We start from the raw sequence: 20,091 nt of genomic DNA, 5'->3' as shown, positions 1-20,091 counted from the left end.
AAAAAAAAAAACTCCCATCTTTTGCATCGTGAACTCCAAAAATGCCCAATTCACCCTGTTGAAAGCCTTCTCCACATCAATAAATACAAGCACTAACTCCCCTTGATATAGAAACCTAACAATTTGATATTTCACGTGGATACTTATTATTGGTCAGATACTTTCTAGATTCCTCCAACAAGTGAGTCTCTTGTAGGAACACTACATCTGTATTTGCTCTCCACAATCTGCCCATCACTTTCCTCCTTTTCTTGGGGCAATTTAGACCCTTAACATTCCAAGAAACAAACGTTAAATCACCCATTACATCCTAGATACCCTATGTATTTGTAAACCAACATGAGTTAAGTTAACTATTCTGTCTACACATCTCATCCATGAAATGGTCTCTTGTTAATATGTGAGATCCACATTATCATCTGATTCGTACTATTCCCTACTGTGCATGCTTCCATCCTACAACATACAACCAACCCAAAAAACACATAAAGACAATACATTACAACAACAAAAATAAAATTAAAATAAATCCGTAAACTATTTGACCCATGTCCGTCCAAATAAGACAGAACCATCTAAGAGTATTCTCCTGAATTTTCAAACTGTGTTCTAAACCTTAGACTCCTGATTAACGGAATCCATTAACAGAAAATTCATCCATATTTCTTCTCCTACTGCATCCCTACAATTCATAAACTATGTTACAAAATTCCTTCACAATCCCAGTTCAGTATAACCTTCCACCATTCACTTCGAACAACATAACTTACAGTGTATATTCACACCTTTAGTCTCCCTTATACATGTAGCTGCGGCTATTAATCGATGTACTAATAAAAAACATACAATATTCTCGTGGCCATCCAGAATATTAACCAGAAATATCAGAAGCGTATGCCTTGCAAATACAATATACCAGGTCCCAACCACGCTCACATGAGGAATACAAACATATGCAGCCAGAGACTGTTTTCTGGATTAAGAAACTGTATGCATATCTTTAATTCTATAAAGAGACACATGCATTCGGAATCCTTCCTGATAATGCTTGTGTGGAGTGAATTCCAATGCTTTTAATTTATGAAAAGGAAATGGGGGATTCCCAACGATGTAATCAGTATGCCAGTTAAGAGCAAGATTCCTAGGTTGTCATGTTTCAACTGCCTCGAAATTCCCATATTAAATAATAATAACTATGCAATAAAGTAAAAGAACCTTTTGACCCCCACTCCCATCATAGTACTGATCTTTAGCACACAAACCTATGAGGCGTCATAGAGTTATATATACCGCAGGGAGTAGGGAGCACGTCTGAAACTGGCACTCCACCACTGTAACTGAATGAAAGCGCTAATTATGACTTCCATGTAGCAATGCATCCGACCCAGGAAAGTTGGTAAAACTGGGCTAATTTCACTATCTCCATTAATAGTGGAAGTTCACCTCCCCTGAAGGGAGCAAACATTTACCAAGGCCAAATCAGGTCGAAACAGCAGGTCATATTAAGCACACCTTGTTCGTGGCGCTGCCCGCTCTCTGAACCTACACCTAATGCAATAATTCACTAGATAATTGTGCGTGTACATACACATTTCATCACAAATCACAGAATGTATATCCGCAATGTCCGTGCACTCGTGATAGAAATGCAGGCCTAGAATTGATCTAATCCAAACTGAGCAAACTATATTGAATATATGACTATTGTTTATGTTTACTAATTTACAAAACTTGCGATCTACGCCTGCTGAATGTGGTGGAATGTCTGTGTGGTTGTGAAAGTGGAACAACAAATAATCCACTGTTGCCAGTTCAATTTAAACTCTAATAATACATCCTAAGATACTATGTGCTTTTCTACAGTCATATGCTACACCTAGCCACTGTCTCCTTTTTTATTTTTTATTTATTTTCTCCTGCCGCTCGATCATTCCATCTACTGAATTGTTGTCTCCATTAAAGGTGGAGGTGAGAAAGTGTTTCACCGAATAGACATCAATTTATGAAACAGATCATCCACTTCCAGCTTGTCAGAGAAATCGTCTTAAACCAATGAATGCCTTTTCTGCATTTGTTGCGAATCAGAAGGGATGAAGGAAAAATGATGCATTGCTGCATAAACCACCAAATAGTTCACAAAGCAATTCATGAAATGAGAAGGTTCTTGGTTTTCTTGTGGAATACATAAAGATATTTTGAATTTGGCATTCTGGCTTCTGATGGCGTGGTACTGCCACTAAAGTAACAGCTTTGTTTTGTTTGAATTGACAGATACAGTGGTAGTGTCCAGAAAAGAAGCTATGACTATGAACAGAATCAAATTCCCAATTCTATAGCTCCATGCTCTTACATTTGTGTGGCCTGTTTACTTTTACTGCTGTTAGTTTTCTATGAATATGGCAATGATCAAATCATTTATATGGCTGAGTTCTGAAGCCAGCCTTGTTTGCGGCTCAACCAGCTGTGCATTTGGGCCTTAGCTTGTATCTCTTTTTCCCATCCACCCTGACGTCTCACAGCAGTTCAAAGATACCAAATCTTTCGTTTGTCATTTTGTCCGCGTTCCAGACTTGTATCCGCATTAGGAACTCAATCAAAAAGTTGCACGCGTACTTATTTCGGGAGACAACCAGCGAAGTGAGTATACCCGCGATGTTAAAGAAGTCTCAGCATTGAAGCCGGACAAATGAATATTCGCATATAGTCTGACTGCAAAGTTTATTGTGCCGTATGAAAAACTCTGGGTAACTAGATCCATATCAACACTCACCGTTACAATCACTGCAGGAAAGGCACATTCGAAAGAAGGTTTCCAAGCCGGATGATCCCCAGGGGCATTTCAATAGCGCGCATCTTTCTCCTCATCATACGGGATTTTTCTGCACACGTTATTTGCCATCCGAGTGAGGAATGAGGCAACTTCCTGGATTTACATGCTCATGCTTCACAAGAAACACGGTCCTTTACTCTAAACCGCTAGCACACAGATCCTTCAAATAAAAGCACCAGCAGATTCCAACAAACACTTTTCCAATATGTAAGGTGTTTTTTTTAAAGAAGGAAAAATAAACAATATTGAACATAAATCATATGCAAAACCCAACACTAAATGTAAATATAAATATAAATCAATGGCAAAACATAACAGAAGCTTATCTCTTCTTTATCTCTTCTTTATCTCTTCTTTTCCTCAGTGTTTTTGTGCCCAGATGTAACTGCAGATTCTTCCATAGGCTCTTGATCAAGATCAGAAAGAAATGCCTCAGCTCCTTTATTGTCATTAAAAGAGTGGAATTGTTCATCAATCACCACCCTAAAAATTGCCAGATAAATCATATAGTATTTTAGGTTTTTATTCATTGCTTTCACTTTTGCCAAATTAAAAGTCTTGCGCTTCTCAAGGATATCCTTGCTTAGGTCACAAAAAATCATGATCTTGACGCATTAAGTCTGCATGATCTTAAGAAAGAAAAGGCTAGGGTTCTTCCCCTTGGCCATATCCAGGCATAAACAGATGATGTCACTGTCTTTATCTTTGGATGAGAATCCCTGTATGCCCGAAATGAGGATGCTTAGGGAAGGCTGTATATAATGAAGAGCAGGTGGCTCCTAATAGCCTGGTGGGCTGGAGAAGGCAATGTTGATTGCATGACCAGGGACACTGGAAGAGCATTGCAAGGAAGCAAAAGAACCAAGCCCTTAAGTAGTCCCAATTTGGCGGGAGAAGATGGAAGAGGCAATGCTGGTCACACAACCGGGACACACTTCTGAGCCTGGTGGAGTTGCACTTACTGTCTGCTTTTTCTGCTTCTTCCTGCTTCTGCTGTCCAGCCTTCACTAAAAACCACCCCTTGCTCCTGCAACCCATGCTGCCAGGCTGGGCTATAAGGGCCTGCAGCCGTAATGCTTAGGGGGAAAGGGCTGTGATTGGCTGTGACCCTTGACTTCTGACAGCCAGAGTCAGTCTGCAGGGGCTGGCCAAGTCTGTGTAGACCCAAGTAGCCATTTTGGAAAGGGCTTCTATGTGCAAAGGGTCGGGAAGATCTGCTGGCAGGATCTTCTTGTAACTAATCTTGTAACTAATCTTTTGTTAGGTAAGGTTATTTTGTAATGGCTCAGGGTATATGCTTTGTCTCTTCCATATCCCACATTTGCTTTACATTCAGCCCGTGTGTTTGCAGACTTTTTTTGCAGGTCTGCGAACCTCACGGCCTGGTGCATCCCCATACTGGCCCACAAACGTAACCAGGCATGCAACAAGTGCGTCTTCAGTGCTCTAGAATTTGGGGGCCTGACTAGGCGCAGCTCCATGCTGTTTAGGGCTAAGAGTGGGCTGTCTATAAGATTAGTGTGCAGGAGGGGCACAATCCCATTTGGTCTACATTTGGGAGCAAGGTATGGTATCCGCAATGTGTCTGTCTCCTGCCAAGCTGCCCGTACAGTGGGAATGTGTCCTGGGGATCCTGCTAGTTGAGCGCCCAGTGCCATCATCCATTGGCTCTGGCTGGCAGCCTGCACCCAAGGCCTCTCTCCCACCTCTACGTAGTACCAGGCAGCAGACTTCATCACAGGCCCCAATTTATGTATGCTAAAACAAAGGCTACCTTCACGTCTTGGGATGCCTGATCATAGATCCCTGTTCTTGTTCCTTTCCCATCTCTGATTAATGTTAATTTCCCCTGAGGATAAATGATAAAGGCTAAAAAATTGGGGATTTATTTTTTAGGTAATAGTTGAGCCATTTAAACCGTACAAAAGAGAATTTGATCTAGAAGAAGGGGATACATAAAGATATTTTCAAGTTAAATACTGGGCGTTTCAACCCTTTGCTAAACCCTGAACGACAAGAGCATCTCCCAAAGGACAGACCATCTACTAATGCTTAATCTCGAAACGATATGTTGTGGTAGTGATCATAGGTTGCTCAAAAAAATGGGTACACAAAAAAAGTTGCATGATGTGAAGCGGATGTATATTGAAGATAAAAGAATTGACATACATAGATTATTTAAGTCCTCTGTTTCCACTTCATATGTGTTAATATACAATATAGGTGGTACTCAATTCGTGATCGCCTGCCACATTTCTCTACCGACAGAGCAGGTCATTACTGGAGGGGGATACAAGAGTAGAGGTATCCTTCTAAATGTTTTGTTGGATTGCCCAGGATTAGGTATTTTTATCGATTTGAATCTGATTTAAGATCGGAGAAACTGTGGGGGTAGATGTCCTTGTTGATCCCCTTTATTTGATCCTGGGTGCATGGTGAGAGCAACAAGACTGCTTGTTCCTCTTGTCTGCAAAGGTCATAATAACAGAACTGTAGAATGGACCTACCTCCTTCCCTTGCCCTGTGGTGTTCTATGGCATGTGGTAGCAATGGAAGTCATCTGCCGAATACAAGAATCCGATTAACTGACCACCTGACCAATAGCCTAAATGAAAGTGAAATGTAGGGACCTCTCTTGCCCAGGGAGGCTTAGAGCATTAAATATGTTTGATATCCATAACTGAACTTTGCTATGCACTGTAAGTGTATGCAAATTGAATTGGGGGTAAAAATGCCAAGTTGCAAGCTACTATCCAGACGGAAACTGTCACTTGCATCCCCAGTTCTTCACATGCACACAACACACCATTTCGTACTTGCCACGAGTCAATTATCACCAGCCATTGGCTAGTAGTAAGTACACATTTCTAAACCCGAGTTGAATGTCATAACCAATGCTTTTAGGGGACGTGCAGAGGGTGTGGTGTGTCTTGGGAACTGAATTTGTTTGACACACTGTGGATTCCCCTACCTTGTTAACAAGCTATACCAGTGCACCACAGAACTCTCTGCTTATTCCTACACACTGAACTCCCCCCCACCCACCATATTTCCCTTCAACTGAGCGGTCCTTATGATTTAGAAGGATACAGAAATAAACCAATCATTCACCAGAACTGTGAGATATATGCCACTAACGTTTCAGCCATTATAGAACACATCCAGAGTGCTAGCTCATCAGGCAGTCAAACAATGTACGAGTTATTTTTTCATATCCCTCATCTTTTCATGTCTGACTACAGTCCTGAAGGGACGCTGTCTGGAACTGCTCAGATATATCCATGACTGTCTAACTTTGTTTTGTTAAATAAAGTGTGTTGTTCAAAACTACATATAAGTATACCTTTTACGTTCATATGGTAATACTGTATTCTTTTGTTTCCTGCTCAGGGTGGTTGCAACTATGAACTTGAAATGATGTCGTATTTGGACAAGGAGGATATTGAAATACCAAAAGGAGCAAGAAGTCGATCTGGTTACCAAAAGGAAAGGCAGTCTGCTGAAAACTTGTTTTCGTCTAAAAAGACAAAACCAGCCAGTACCACAAAACCAAAACTTGCCTCTTCGTTCATTGAGCCTTATGACGGATATGCATCTCTTTTTAAGGCATCACATTTCAAATCCACCAAAAAATCACTGTCCTTATGTAGTGCAGTGGAGTTAGATAATTCTACGTGCCGAGTACCAACTTCAGTTGAGAGGATGTGTGATTCAGCGATCACAAAAACCAACCCTATCATAGATTCTGCTGCTGCTAAAGAAGTTGTGCCTCTTGAAAACACAGAATACTTGCATCAGGACATGGAGGAGGAAGTCTGCAGTGAGGTGAGCTTCTCAGAAAATATGATTCCCCGAAAACAGGACATGGTTTTTACAACTGAGCTCTGTCAAAAAAGACTGAGTAATTCAACCAAACTATTAAATAAAAGAACATCTGAAGCATTTTCTAGGGTTAATGCAGATTCTGGTTACTCTAGTTTTACAGATGAGTCCGCAGTCATTCCATGCACCATGTTTTACCCACCTGTTGAAGAAGTGGAGTACTGTGATCGGAAAAATCAATGTATTCATCACAGTCACTCTTTGATAAAATCAATGATTGCAAACGTGGAAAGGTTTTTGTCACGGTCACCTCCTCCACTGGATGAGCTGCTTCTGCTAGAAGAAATAATGTCTACAATTGCTGAGGAAAAAGAGAGTAATCATTTGAAAAATAAACCTGTCCCTCTTTGTTTTGGCAAATCACTTGAACATGGCCCAATTCTACCTGATGAGCATATCCAAAATGAAAAAAAGGCATCACCCAAAACTGAAATGAAAATTCAGTCTTTTAGAACAGCGAAAAATAAAGTGTCCATTATGTGTTTGAAGGCTTCAGCACTAACCCCTGTAAAACCTGACAAGCCAGATTGTGAGGTCGCCCCACAAGAACACTCTTCATTAAATGTATCCAGGTCATCCGATTATTCTATGAAAAATGGTTCTCTGGAAACAAGTAACCAATTAAATTCTGATGTCGGTAGCAAATATAGCGATACGGACTGGCATGACATATTTGACCGTGAAAGCGAAGAGGATACAGCAGATGAAGGAAGCAAAATGAATTCCCCAACATGCAACCCCCCCCATACTTTAGATATTAGAGAGAAGAGTATTGAGGAGGATGAAGACATTGTGGACCTTCCGACTGAGGAAAGCATAGATTTATTTGAAGATGAGCCTTTTTCTGTAAGTTCAACCACAAGCCCATGTAAGAGTAATGTCTGCAGTTCTGGATCCATCCCGGATTTACCTGACAAAGATAAAAGACTTGCGTTAAATATCTACACAGCACCCACAGAGCACAAGGAAGAAATCGAAGCATCAGTTTTGCATCCTGAAAGTAAAACATGTATTCCTCCTGAAGGAAAAGAGTCCATAAACAAGATCGACACGTTTGACTGTTCGGAAGAGCTGTTTTCTGTAAATTTTGATCTTGGGTTTTCCATTGAAGAGTCTGAGGACGATGATCCACCACTAAGCACTGATGTTCTCAATGAAAGTGCTATTGAGAAGGCAGAGGGCATTTCTTATAGCCCTCTTGAAGATTTGCATATACAAAGTGTGAGCCTTGTTGGTAACTGCAGCATTACACCTCTCTCAAACTATAAAAAGGAAAGCATTATAGAAGAAAAGCGTTCTACGCCTGTGACATCAAGTAGACCCATTAGATTTGTAAAATCTAAACAACGGTCAACATTTTCTCCTTTGAATTCTACGAAGGATAAAGATTACACATCACCTATTCATTTTGCACCCACCAACTCGTTTTTCACACCTTTAGGTGAGAAGTGGAACAGTGGTGGGTTTTGTGAAAGAACACCAGAACGTTTTACTTCAGACCTTGCAGCACGAGCACAATTGACCCCTTTTGCAAAAAGAAGCAAAGAAAATGCTGAATCTGTAAAAAAGAAATTGCTAAATTCAGAACCGGTACGTACCCTGCTCACTGGAACGACTGGAAACAGTGCAGGGCTTGAGATTAGCGTGAACCCGGATTTTTCACACAAGGGTAAGGTACTCCTTTCTTCATTATGTAAGCACATGCTTTTTGCTTTAACATGTACTTACCTTATTGTGAAGGTGTTTATTAAATAAATATACATTTCCCTGGTTTGTTTTAAGAAAAATGCACCATATTGTTAATTAACTCTTGTTGCTAGTGATGACATAGAGAAGTAATAACATTCACGAGCAGTGTTGACTGGGTTGTTTATTTTCTAAAAGCTTCCTGTTGCCTGTGGAAACGGTGGTGAAAAACTGAATCGGAGGGCACTTCCATTCATGGGACAATAATATCCCATGTACCTGGGTTTCCTTTATTAAATGTTACCCCTGTATGTAATAGCATTCTGCACTTGCACGTTCTGAATGCTCACAAGGCCTAGTGGGTCCACCTCTATCTTTCATTGTTTGATTTTAATTCCCTTGATCCCTCCCTGCTGCCCTGTGAGTGCTTTGAAACACAATTTACTTGGTGTATATAAGTGCCTTAAAAATGCACAATAAATAAATAGTCATTCAGAAAGAAATCTAATACTTCTTAAACCTAAGGCATAAAAGCAGTGTTGAGAGGCTTGCCATAAAGTGTGTTACTCTTCTAGCCGAGACATCTACTTGATTTGCTGTCCATCCTTTTCTGACTAATGCTTTGAAAACTACATTTTGAGTGGTTATCTAGGTTCTGATTGATATATAATTATATCCTATTTTATGTTGACAACAGCAGTGGTGTACACGGGGATTATTTGCTGATAGTTTGGTGTACTGAACTTTTGATAATTGGTGAATTGGCACAGATTTAAGATATGTGGGCAGCAAAGCAACAGCAAGGCTTCAACCTTTGTTTCAGAAAAAATGGGTGGTGGTCCAAAATAAAATTATACTGAATATTTAAAGAGATGTAGTTCAATAGAACATATGCAGGAATTTCGGTGTAACAACCCTCATTTCTGTGCTGGCTCCCATGCAACTGAAGCAAAATAAGCAGGGCTCGGGTGAGAGAAGGGAGGGTTTACTCTGCAAAAAAAATCGAATTCTAGTTTCAAGAAAGCCTTGTGGTCCACTGGGATTGCCATACAATTTTCTGAGCATTGCTTTCTTGCAAGATGCACCACATGTTACACACAACATGTTAAATCGTAAAACGGTGACCAGTTGGGGATGTAGGCTTTTAAAAAGCCTGTTGGATGCAAAGCTACATTTTTTAAATCTATACTATGCTGTAAGAGTGCCTGTCTGAACACAGTGATGGCTCATGGCTCCTGGGTTGTATTTAAGATTTACAGGTACATATGGGGCAGAATGCATTTTTCGTCTATTTGAAATATAAACAAATCTGTAATGCATTTGCTAGGCATTAGACAAATTATAATGCTGGAATTGGCACAGATTTAAGATCTGTGGACTTCAATGCCGCAGCAAGGTTAGATAATTATTAATAGCCCAAAATATTAACATCCCAAAATGCATTGCAAGAGTAAAAACCAGAGAGAAGGAATTGAGGTCGGAGAGGGCCATGCCATGGGTTGAATGTAGAGTTACAATTGCAGTGATTCAATTTTCAATTTTTAAAAGTCAAAGAAAAGTAATGGAAAAACCAGATGGTGCTGGGTAATGTAGTTACATTTTTTAATTATGCTTTGCTGCTAAGAGAAAACTAACAGAAATGAATGAAGCAGAATACCTGCTGAGTGGTCTTGCAAATTATTCTCTTCCTCTACTACTTATACCCACCATAATAAATATTCAATAAACAGTATGTGTCACAATATTAATAAGTAAGAGATGTTCTAAAAACGTGTCTTCCAAAACAGCTTTTCTGTATGACAATATATACAAAAGGTGAGAAGATTCTTTATTCAGCTGAGATTAGAACTCCTCCCTACTCTTTCAAAACTTTGGTCCATGGATTGCTATTCCGTATCAAGAAAGACTGCCGAATTTACAAGCTGGAGGTTGAGACGCAGAGACACTTATTATTGCAAAGCCTATTTTAATTTGAGACATTGCTTGGAAAATGTTAATTCGGATCAACTATGGGGTCTTTTATATTCTTCTAATAGCACACTTTTAAATTTTTCTACGTACCATATTTTGTTTAAGATTGAGAAAAAATTGAGTGATATGGCACTGGTATGTTGAAATGTGGTTTAATTCTATTGGGCCTCCTGTGTATTGCCTCTTGGTTTTAAGATGCAGTAATGTCTTTGATATCTTAATTTATTTGAATATTTCTTTCTTTTCCTTATTTTTTCTTGTAAGGAAAATGTAATATAGGTTTTGAGTGATTGTTGAATATGAATGAGTATGAATGGTATGTAGTTTTGATTTTTATTGTAATGTAAATGCTAGTGTTAAAAGTTTTATTTAACCATACAACAGTTTAATAAAGAAATATACTTTATTTTAAGAAAAGAGATTTTGACAGTCTTTATTACATTCACCTTTATGACATGTAAAACAATATAGTTCTCTAAACAAACTGTATTCTGAAGCTTGTCTTCCAATAGAAGGTCAAATATTGTTAAGTGTATGGCGTATCATGCACTATAAATACTACAGCACATTAAGAGTGGTCATGACAAAATACCCTATTTAGCATGAGCCAAGTGTCACCATTCAGCTTCATGCACTCCATGAGCACTAGATAACTCCCCTTTTTCACCTATTTGGAAAAATAGCCACAAGCAGTAACCCCACGATACAGAAGGCCGGAAAACCGATCTTTTTAGCCTTCTGCTCAGTTTACCCACACTCAGGCATCAAATATCTTGGTCATGTTGCCTCCAAAGCTTGTTACCTGGGATTTTATTCACCGGAACTGTAATATTACCGACAAAAGTGTACCAGTTAATATATAATTCTGCTTAACTGCATGCCCTATATCAGAGCCTTCTAGTGTGTATTCGGAGACTGGAAAAAAGGTAAGGTTACTACTGTGAGAAACCAGAGGGTGTCTCACCTGCTAGTCCCTGGAGATCTCTCTCTCAGGTGGCCAGGGCACGGCCATCACCTTTGGATCCAGACCCTGGGGGTCGACCAGTGCAGGAGGATCACCTGTGTGAGGGGTCTTCACGGAGCGGGGGTGAGGCAGCAGAGGGTGGAAGTTTGTTGATCCAACCGATCCTCTGTTTTAGGATGCTCTGAGGTCCCAACTCTGCCCCCTGCTTTTTACACAAACACTGGGCCGATGAAGAGGGTGACGGAGAGTAACAGTACTAACTTTCACGCATCGTACTGGACATGTCCTGCTAATCTGGTCAAAGTCAGGCACTTGATTCTAAGTGCATACACCTGATACCAATTGGCTCTCCTCACACGTATAAAAGGCAGAATCCAAAGACACACTCTGAGCAAGGCCGAACATGAGTACGAGCAGGGCTTCCGGGATGAAAACAAGCCTACTGGAGCAGATTGACGGAACAAGGGACGCGAGAAGCAGGTCGAAAACCACAAGAGTTCTCTACTGTAGGTCGTTGCCTCCGACGGGCCGCGAAAGGCATGTGAAAGACATGTGAAAGTCCCAGAGTAGTGTTGAGAAGTAATTGAACTTTGTTGAACAAAAACTAGCCAAAGGCTTAATTGAACTTTGACAAGCAAGTGATACCAGTAACGAAGCAGGGGGAAACCAGCGACAGAGGAGTCTGGCACCATGTGGGTGCTCACTCAGGAAACTCTGGGCGATTACTCAACAGTAAAGACTACCGTAACTAGAAGGCTTTGGGAAGAGGCGGAGAAAGGTCCAAGTGGTCATACAGGGGTCTTGTAAAATCCTCTGTACCGTCAAGACTTTGACCGACTGATGATTGCAAAAGCTAAGGCAAGTGAATCCTGCATGGTGAAAATTAGTACATGAACTGTATATGGGAAAAGTCAGCGAGTGTAAATCCGACAGAGGGAAACCGACATAGAGGGGCAAAGCTCGAAAACCTGTTTAAAAAGACAGTGAGGTTCCTGAAAGCAAGAAGCATTGCAGTACAAGGTGAAGGGAAGTGTCTCCCTTGTCATTTGAGATCCGTGCCCGGCCGAGGGGGATCCCAGGGTGCAAAGCTATCACCCAAAGTTCACTGAGAAGGGAACTGTCTTGTGAATTTGCTGAATACAATTTCTGAGGAGTCTGAGCCCAGAAGAGGGGGTCCCAGAGGTGAAGTCATCCCAGAGGTGAAGTCTTAACCCAACGTGTTCATAGAACAGAACTTTTGTGTTTGTTTGTTGCGAGCATCAGGCCTTGAAGGCGAGAGACTTTTATTGAAAAGACACTTAACCATCGAAGAACCTGATAGCTGATACGGAACTGTTAGATCGTGCTGGGAAGGCTCGAGCATGTGCTTTGCTCCAGTCCCACCTTGTCCCGTGCTCAAAAATGTGTGGAAGGGAGACCACTGGCAATCGCATCTTGGCTTATTATTTGGAACACTTCTTTCTTTAATATAACCCCTATCCCACACTCTTTGTGTAATTAGTTGTAAGGAATTGGCAATAGGTTTTTCTTAGAATAGGCTCTTTTATTTTGACACAACGCTACAAGGACTGCCTTATTTTTCATTTGATGGTTAGCGCTTGCTCCCATCTTAGATTTAGGTTTAGAGTAGGCGTTTGTCCACCCTGCATTTACAGTTTAATAAATACTCTTGAACTGTGATCACTTGTGTCTGTCTTTACTGTTGCCACCATAAGTTCCTTATAGCCCGGCGGACGGAGACTAATTGAACATTGTGTTAAGAGGATCTGAGCCCGGCTGAGGGGGATCCGGTGTGAACTGTGAATCAACAGAGACAGTGAAACCTGAAAGATAATAGGAGCCAAAGTAACAGAGTGATCCTGTGTCAGTGAACACGGCATAGGAAGTCTCTTTAAAATGAAAGCAAAATCCCTGAAGTGAAGTGAAGGGAAGTGATCCGAACACTGAAAAGCAAACAAAACTAAAAGCCAAAACAGGGACATCCCTAAGTAGAGGCAAAGGGAATAGATCCCCGAGAAGGCTTGTTTGAAACAGAACTGAATGTAAAGTAAAAGGAATTGAAAGGGCTTCACCACTTCTTTGCTGGTCTATTTCTGATATACTTGGAAATCCCGCCACACACAGCATCAACTTTCCAGTGAGTCATTGCAATATTCAAGGCCACTCCAACACTGTCGTTGGTTTGGCACACACATCTATCTGCCAGATGGTTCAAAGTGGATTCAGGTCTATAAATGGTCTTCTTCAGATGCCTTAGCCAAGCATGTCATGGTCATGATCTGCCAAAATAACCCTTTCCATTCTAGGCTACTGCGGCCCACAAAATAAAGCAACCCGATCAGCAGATTCTCGATCGCAACGATCAGCCTTAATGTACCTCCGTCCCAATGGCTGGCTAAATTACAGTCACACGGGTCAACGTCATATGTAATCTTTTACATCCATCAAAAGTAACAGCGGGTTGAGCGCTCGCTGCTGCGATCTGAGCGTGATCTGAAGGTCGCAGGTTCGAATCCCGGCAAGGCCATCTCAGACTTGCATCCTTCCAAGGTCGATAAATTAGTACCAATTTCGGTTGGGTGATATTGTATGTAAATATGTGCTCTGTAAAGCGCTTTGGATTAAGGCGCTATATAAATAACATATCATTATCATTAAATAGGCAGCTGTAACCACTCACAAGTTGTAGTAAACTAATTTTGTTTCCATATTTATACCCCTCTCCAAGACTCAGGTTAAAACTCAAAACGCTTCCTGGAAACAGTTTGAGCCTTGCTGATCTGCTGTGACAGGTTTAAAAAAATTTCCTACCTAGGAAATCGCGTGTATGGACCTGTTCAAGAGCAGCAAGGGAAAAAAAGGGTTCCCCCAAATGTAATTTTCCAGATCCCAGAGTAACTTGTTATCAAAACAGCGCAGACATCCTGTACTTCTCTGCACCAAGTATGGGTCAGATCACTATTGTTTATATTTAAAACAGAGGGCAGTAAGAACACACCGTTGACTGTCAATAGAGAGAAAATGGGACTGTCATCGGGCCACTTTTATCATGAGGGTCTGAAGCTTTTGGATTTAATTTACAGTATACGTATAGGGATATGAACAGACCCACTCTTTCAAGGGCTGCCCTTAAGTGTTTCCAATCGATCAGGCATACCGCCTGTTTTAAATCAATAAAAAAAGGCCATTGTCACATGATGTACAATGACCGACAAAGATTCTAGACATAGGGAATACAAATAACACAGGCTTTATTTACAAATGTTCACAAGCGGTGGATAAAATAACAAATGAGCTGGATCTAAATTAAACCAAAAGTTGTGATGATGATGGTGTAGTGCTCTGGGACAAATGTACAAAAGTCTCTTGGGGATGTACATGTGCTCGAGTTTTTCCTGTTTTTAACAAGTGTGAAACTGGGTCTTCCTCTGCAAATCAATCAATAATTAATGAACTTGCATTCTCAGCATTTGGGGTCTCCTTAAACCTTTTTAGGCCATTTTGTTGCTGGTCTCTGAGGAGTTCCTGGACCCTTTTCCCCACAATGGTCAGGGTCTTTTCTTCTTGGTTCTCAGTGCTGAGTTTAAGGGTTCCCACAGAGTTTCCCAGTTAATCCTTTCACAATGCAGAGCCTCCACCTTAGCCTCGGTTCAGTATAGAAGGCTGTTTGGCAGATTCTGCAAGTGGGGCTGTAAGTGGTGAACCTTGCAGCAAGGAGCAGTGCCACAGGATGCTGCTCTAGAGCTGCGACAGGGTTCTTCACATGACTCTCACTGTCTTCCAGGGTTCTGTTTCTCCAACCACCTACCCCAATTGCTCTTTTACCTGGCACCTCTCCTCAGGGTTAGCTCATACAAAGCTTGTCAGTATTTTCCAGCCCTCTATTCTCCTTGCCATCTTGTTCAGCCCTTTGGGCCCCTTCTTCATCTCTTTGGGAACCTCTCTTAAAACAATTAAGATTCTCCAGCTCTTTTTAAATTCACCTGCCTACTTCTCTCCTTTGGGAGCCTTCTTTATACCTCTAGTCACGTCTCCTGTAATAGTCAGGGTGCTCTACTTCTCCAATACATTTCCCACTTTCTGGGCCTTCCTTTCCTCAATCTCCTGTGTATTACTTCTCCCAGCTCGCTGGGTCCCCGCACTGTCTCGCCTGTGCCACATGTCTTGTCCTTACCTCAGACTTCTGGGTCTCTTCTAGCCACCAGTCTCCTGCCTGCTTTTCTCAGGCCCTAGAGACTCACCTCCCTTCTCTTCTCTGTAGCTCTTCCTGTTTCTCCAGCTCTGTCTTTTCACCTCTTTGGCTAGCACCTAAAAAGCTCTTCCACCTACTGACCGAGCCCTTGGGTTTTTCTGTTGCACTTGCACCTCCATCCAGCAGCTCTCTGGTGTTAACGGGATTGGCTGTCAGGCTCTGCCGCTGGAGATGGCTTACATCCCTGCTGTGGTACTTAATGTGGCTTGTCGAGCACTCTGGGTGGTCCTGCTTGTCCCTGAGAGAACCTCGCTCCTCCATCCAGCTTCTCTCGGCTAAACTCAAGTGTGGAGGTTTGGTGTAGGGAACCTAGAAGTCATAGTTCTCTGGGCTTGGGTGGGTCTCTAGACTCTACTGTACCACAGATTTAAGAACTGCATCCACTATCTTGGAGTGCCTAGCCTCTTCCTTTTTAGGGCGCTGATATAGATTGGCTGGTAGGTCCCACCCTGATGATGGCTCCCAGTTCTGAGGTTGGACTTGGGGCTGGCTACTCGCTCCAGTTAAAAGTGGAAGATGTGTAAACCGTGCACACCCTACTTTGTTTATTTAAGAACACAGTCTCCAATGGAAAAAAGAAAACTTTGGGCGTTAGGGGGTAAATTATACGAATTAAAAGAAGATGACAGTCAGTTGAAAATTTGATGTGTACAAGCAAATTATTACTACTACTGTTCATATGTGAAATGTACAAAAATAATCTGTTATGAAAATTACAGATGAAATGTTATTAAAACATTGCCTGTCTTTGGCAGGATATAGGTGTGCAGGGGACGGTGGTCCATTTGGAGACCTGTTTTCATACTCCCTCCCGCTAGCAGTCCTCTGTTGGATGGTTATACTCTTGCTGCGTTCTCACGGTGTAATCCCCTTGCTCTTTTCTTAACTGTATAAGAGTGGAGACCTTGTCTGAGGACTGGCCTCTTGGATTTCGTGAACTAACACGTCCCCTTCTCTTTATCTAGGTAGACTTAGGAGGTTTATGCACTGCGCAAGGGCAGTTAAACATACAGGTGCTGCGGGACTGCTGTTCCTCGATTTTCCTTAAAGGGTCAGAAGCATCTACGGTTGTAATATAAGCCACTGTCCTCTTCAAGTGGTATGAAATGGCATGGTGGATGTAGTTAGGGGATCTGCCCCATGTATTCTCTTGGCCCAGCATCACTTTGCTTGCAGGAGACCCTGCCCTCCTTGATAACCCCGCCATCCACCAATGCGTACAGGTAGGGGATTTTGTCACACAATTTAGAAGGCACTTTGCGTTAGCTCCATGTACTTCCTTCTAGTGTGGTGAAGTGTCAAGCCCAACTCCAATGTAGAATTTCTTCGATCAAACCAGCTTGCACTTTAACACTCATCAACCCAATGCTGTGTCCATCTCAGCAACACCCTGGTATGACATTTTACACTGACCACGAAAGATGTGAATTGAACTTGAATTTTTTTCTGTGTTTTTTGGGCTAAAAAGATTATATTATTTCTTCCTACTTGTGCTGAATGTTTTCAGTGGTCCACCTGAGAAAGGGAATTGTCACTAAATGTTGTGGCGAGTCTGATGCATTGTGCATATCATATATTTCGATCTACAGAGTATATGATCATCAGCAAGTGCAATCTGCAAGTACTGCTGCACACGTTTTTTTAGTGGGGTTTTTTTCAATTGGAAATTTGCATTAGCCCACTGCAACTTCTTTAAAAACCTAAAAATACAAGGGAACCTTTATTTGGGATTTTATGCTTTGAGCATTTTCCCGCACAAGTGAAGACGGCACAAGTAGTAAAATGCTTGTCACAAGATATTTTTATTGGACAGTAATACAAGGGATTTGCCATCTTTTCAAAAGTTGGAACAATGATTGCTTCCTTCCAAAAAGAAGCAGGATCTCGTAAGCTTAAAGTAGCGTAGAGGGTAGTGTGATGAATCCAGTGATGTCATCACTCCTTTACCTTGGATAGTCTCTTTCCATGTGGCCTTGGGACTTCAGCCGCTACCTGATCCTGGGGGTGGCTATATGTGACAAGACATCATTGGAGGAAAAAGCGTGTCCTCCTTTTCCTTTCAGGGATACTCCTTATCTTCCCTATGCCTTAATGATGTATTTTAACCCTCTCCCTCTAACCCCTGTTATGTCTACTTCATACAGTCCCCAATACTCAACAGGGAGTGATGTGTTGATAACTGAGACGAGGAAGAGGCAGGGAGCAGTACTGATTTACTCTCAGTGAGATTCATTGTCTGCTTCCACAACATCATATTGTAACTAGCACTGAGACGAGAAAGAGGAACAGAGCCATAAAGATGGCTAGACCCGGCAAGCCAACTGAGCGGTCTAGTCTTCGGAAGCTGCTGGAAAGTTTAAATTCCTGACAGCGGACAGACGGCGTGTGGGAGACGCACAGAAGCTGGATGAAGCCGCGAACTGCAAGAAGACCGGAGAGCAAGCTATGGCAGAGCCCGCCAGTGAAAGCAAAACCTTATCGTGGGAAGGCAAGTCGAGTGGCAAAGGACCCGCCGCCTGTGTCAGAGAGGCAGTGGGAGCCACGAAGAGGGCAACCAAACATGAAAAAGTTACAGCAGCTAGCGCGACGCACACACTGAACCAGCAGGCGGCCCGGCGAAGCAGTGAAGAGGCGCAAGAGACGTTCAAAGCACCCGGTAAACCCAGGGAAGAGAAATGGGATACCGGGTGCCTGAGAACTCATGCCACTCCATGAAAGTAAAGGAACACTCAATGAAACATGAAAAGGGTTCAAATAGACTTTGAACAATACTGCGTATGGGTCACTGCACTGGACCCATACTTGAAAGGAGGAAATATAACAAATACTAGTACGAATGTGGAAACTAACTTTATGAAATCGGCAGTAAGAAGCCAACAGTGGGCACATATCTGTTTTTGGGTGAAAGAGAAGAAAATGGCATGCAAGTTCTGGCAGAAGAGTATACCAGGCAACGTAAAGCAATTAAGAGACTGTACAACAAGTGACTGAAAGGCTTTATCCAAGACCTTGCAGGAGAGTGCACCAGGGAAAGTGAAAAAGTATGTGATGGCCAACAGAAAAGGAAATCTCAAGGAGAACTTATGCCCTTGAAATTGTGAGTGGTTTCTCAAAGGGAAGGAAAACCTGGCAGGGGAGTACACAAAGTAACTTGTGAGTCTGGAGCCCGCAGGCCAACTTCAAGTAGTAGAAAGGAAACCCAAGGAAGAGTTATACCTTTGGAATTATGAATTGGTTTGCTTTGTAGTTGCTCCCTGGAACTGTGAATGCAACGGGAGGAGGGAGTTCCCCTCTTGGGCTACAAGCAATGTTATTATTCTTTGTTGGCACTTTCTTGTTTTATTTCATTGGAGAGAAACCTGGGAAGGAGCGTCATTCCCTAGAACTGTGAATATGGGGGAGGAGGATAGCTTAGGGGCAACACGTTTATCTTGGAAGCCAGACAAAGCATAGCAACACAGGTTCGAATCCTGGACTCGCGCTTAGAAACTAGTCGCCGGTATGAAGCGCACTATAAAAGAGAAATTATAATTATATATTGTTCACGAAGACCCTTTTGTTGGATTCATACCCTTTTGTTGGATTCATACCCTTTTGTTGGAGCTGAACATTTATGCACTTTGAGAATCATAGACACTTTCCAATAGCACTTCAAGGCATAAAAAAAAGCGGTATTGCATCGCAATTTGCAATATAGTACTGCTGGTTTGCATCACGTGGAAAGACGTCAACAGCACATGGATCTCTGAGCCCCAATCCCACATTCGGCTCGGGCTTCTTCCTAGGTAAGGTGGAGTGCTGTTGTTGGGGAGCCCTTCAGCAAGCAAATGTGTTTGAGCAATAATACAGCATGCACGCAGAAGGCTTTCAAATATTCTTTCATTCTAGTGACGAGAATGAAAGTATATTTAAAGGCTTCTGCAAGCAGGCTGTGTTATTACTGCGAGTGCTGGGTGTTAGCAAGTGGCTGGCAATAATATTTCCAGCCACTTTATAACACCCAGGCCCTGCAGTAATAACACAGCCTGCTGCTTGCAGAAGGCCTTTCAAACGAGCTTCTGCAAGCATGCTGTGTTATAACTGTGAGCGCTGGGTGTTCGCAAGTGGCTGGGTGGGAGAAATTCGTTTTCCAGCCACTTTCTAGAACCCAAGCCCCACAGTAATTCCACAGCCTGCTGCTTGCAGAAGGCCTTGCAAAAGGGCTTCTGCGAGCAGGCTGTTGGGTGCAAACAGGCCTGGCTGAAGATGTGTGTCCGCCCGGCCCCCCCTGCTGAGAGCGAAAACTGTGCAAGGCACCTGTGTGGTGCATGGAGGTTAATAGCTGCCGACTATCACGAGGCAGGCAGCCAGCCAGCAAGGGAGCATTACAAACTGGCAACAGCTTTAATACAAGCACTACAAAGCGCATATTTAGTCCCAGAACGAAGATGAAGACTTGCTTTGCTTAAGTGACTGTGGACTGGTAGCATTTGGGACAGTTGCTGTGCCCCCTGCCCCCAGAGGCTC

The 20,091-nt window shown here is 42.2% G+C and overlaps 1 protein-coding gene across 2 annotated transcripts in view; it reads left to right on the top strand.

Annotated features, from left to right (window-relative positions):
• The window catches only part of FANCM (FA complementation group M), a 1,896,264-nt gene that overhangs the window by 1,696,093 nt on the left and 180,080 nt on the right, over positions 1 to 20,091 (top strand). For both annotated transcript variants that reach the window (XM_069638749.1, XM_069638750.1), the window contains one exon: positions 6,221 to 8,381. In XM_069638749.1, the coding sequence (XP_069494850.1) occupies positions 6,221 to 8,381 (2,161 nt within the window). The remainder of the gene's footprint in view (positions 1 to 6,220; positions 8,382 to 20,091) is intronic.

Source organism: Ambystoma mexicanum, chromosome 14 (genome assembly GCF_040938575.1).
Source record: "Ambystoma mexicanum isolate Mex_15411 chromosome 14, UKY_AmexF1_1, whole genome shotgun sequence".
Classification (NCBI taxonomy): domain Eukaryota; kingdom Metazoa; phylum Chordata; class Amphibia; order Caudata; family Ambystomatidae; genus Ambystoma; species Ambystoma mexicanum.
The sequence above is the reverse complement of the archived record's forward strand: the minus strand, read 5'-3'. Positions and strand labels throughout refer to the sequence as shown.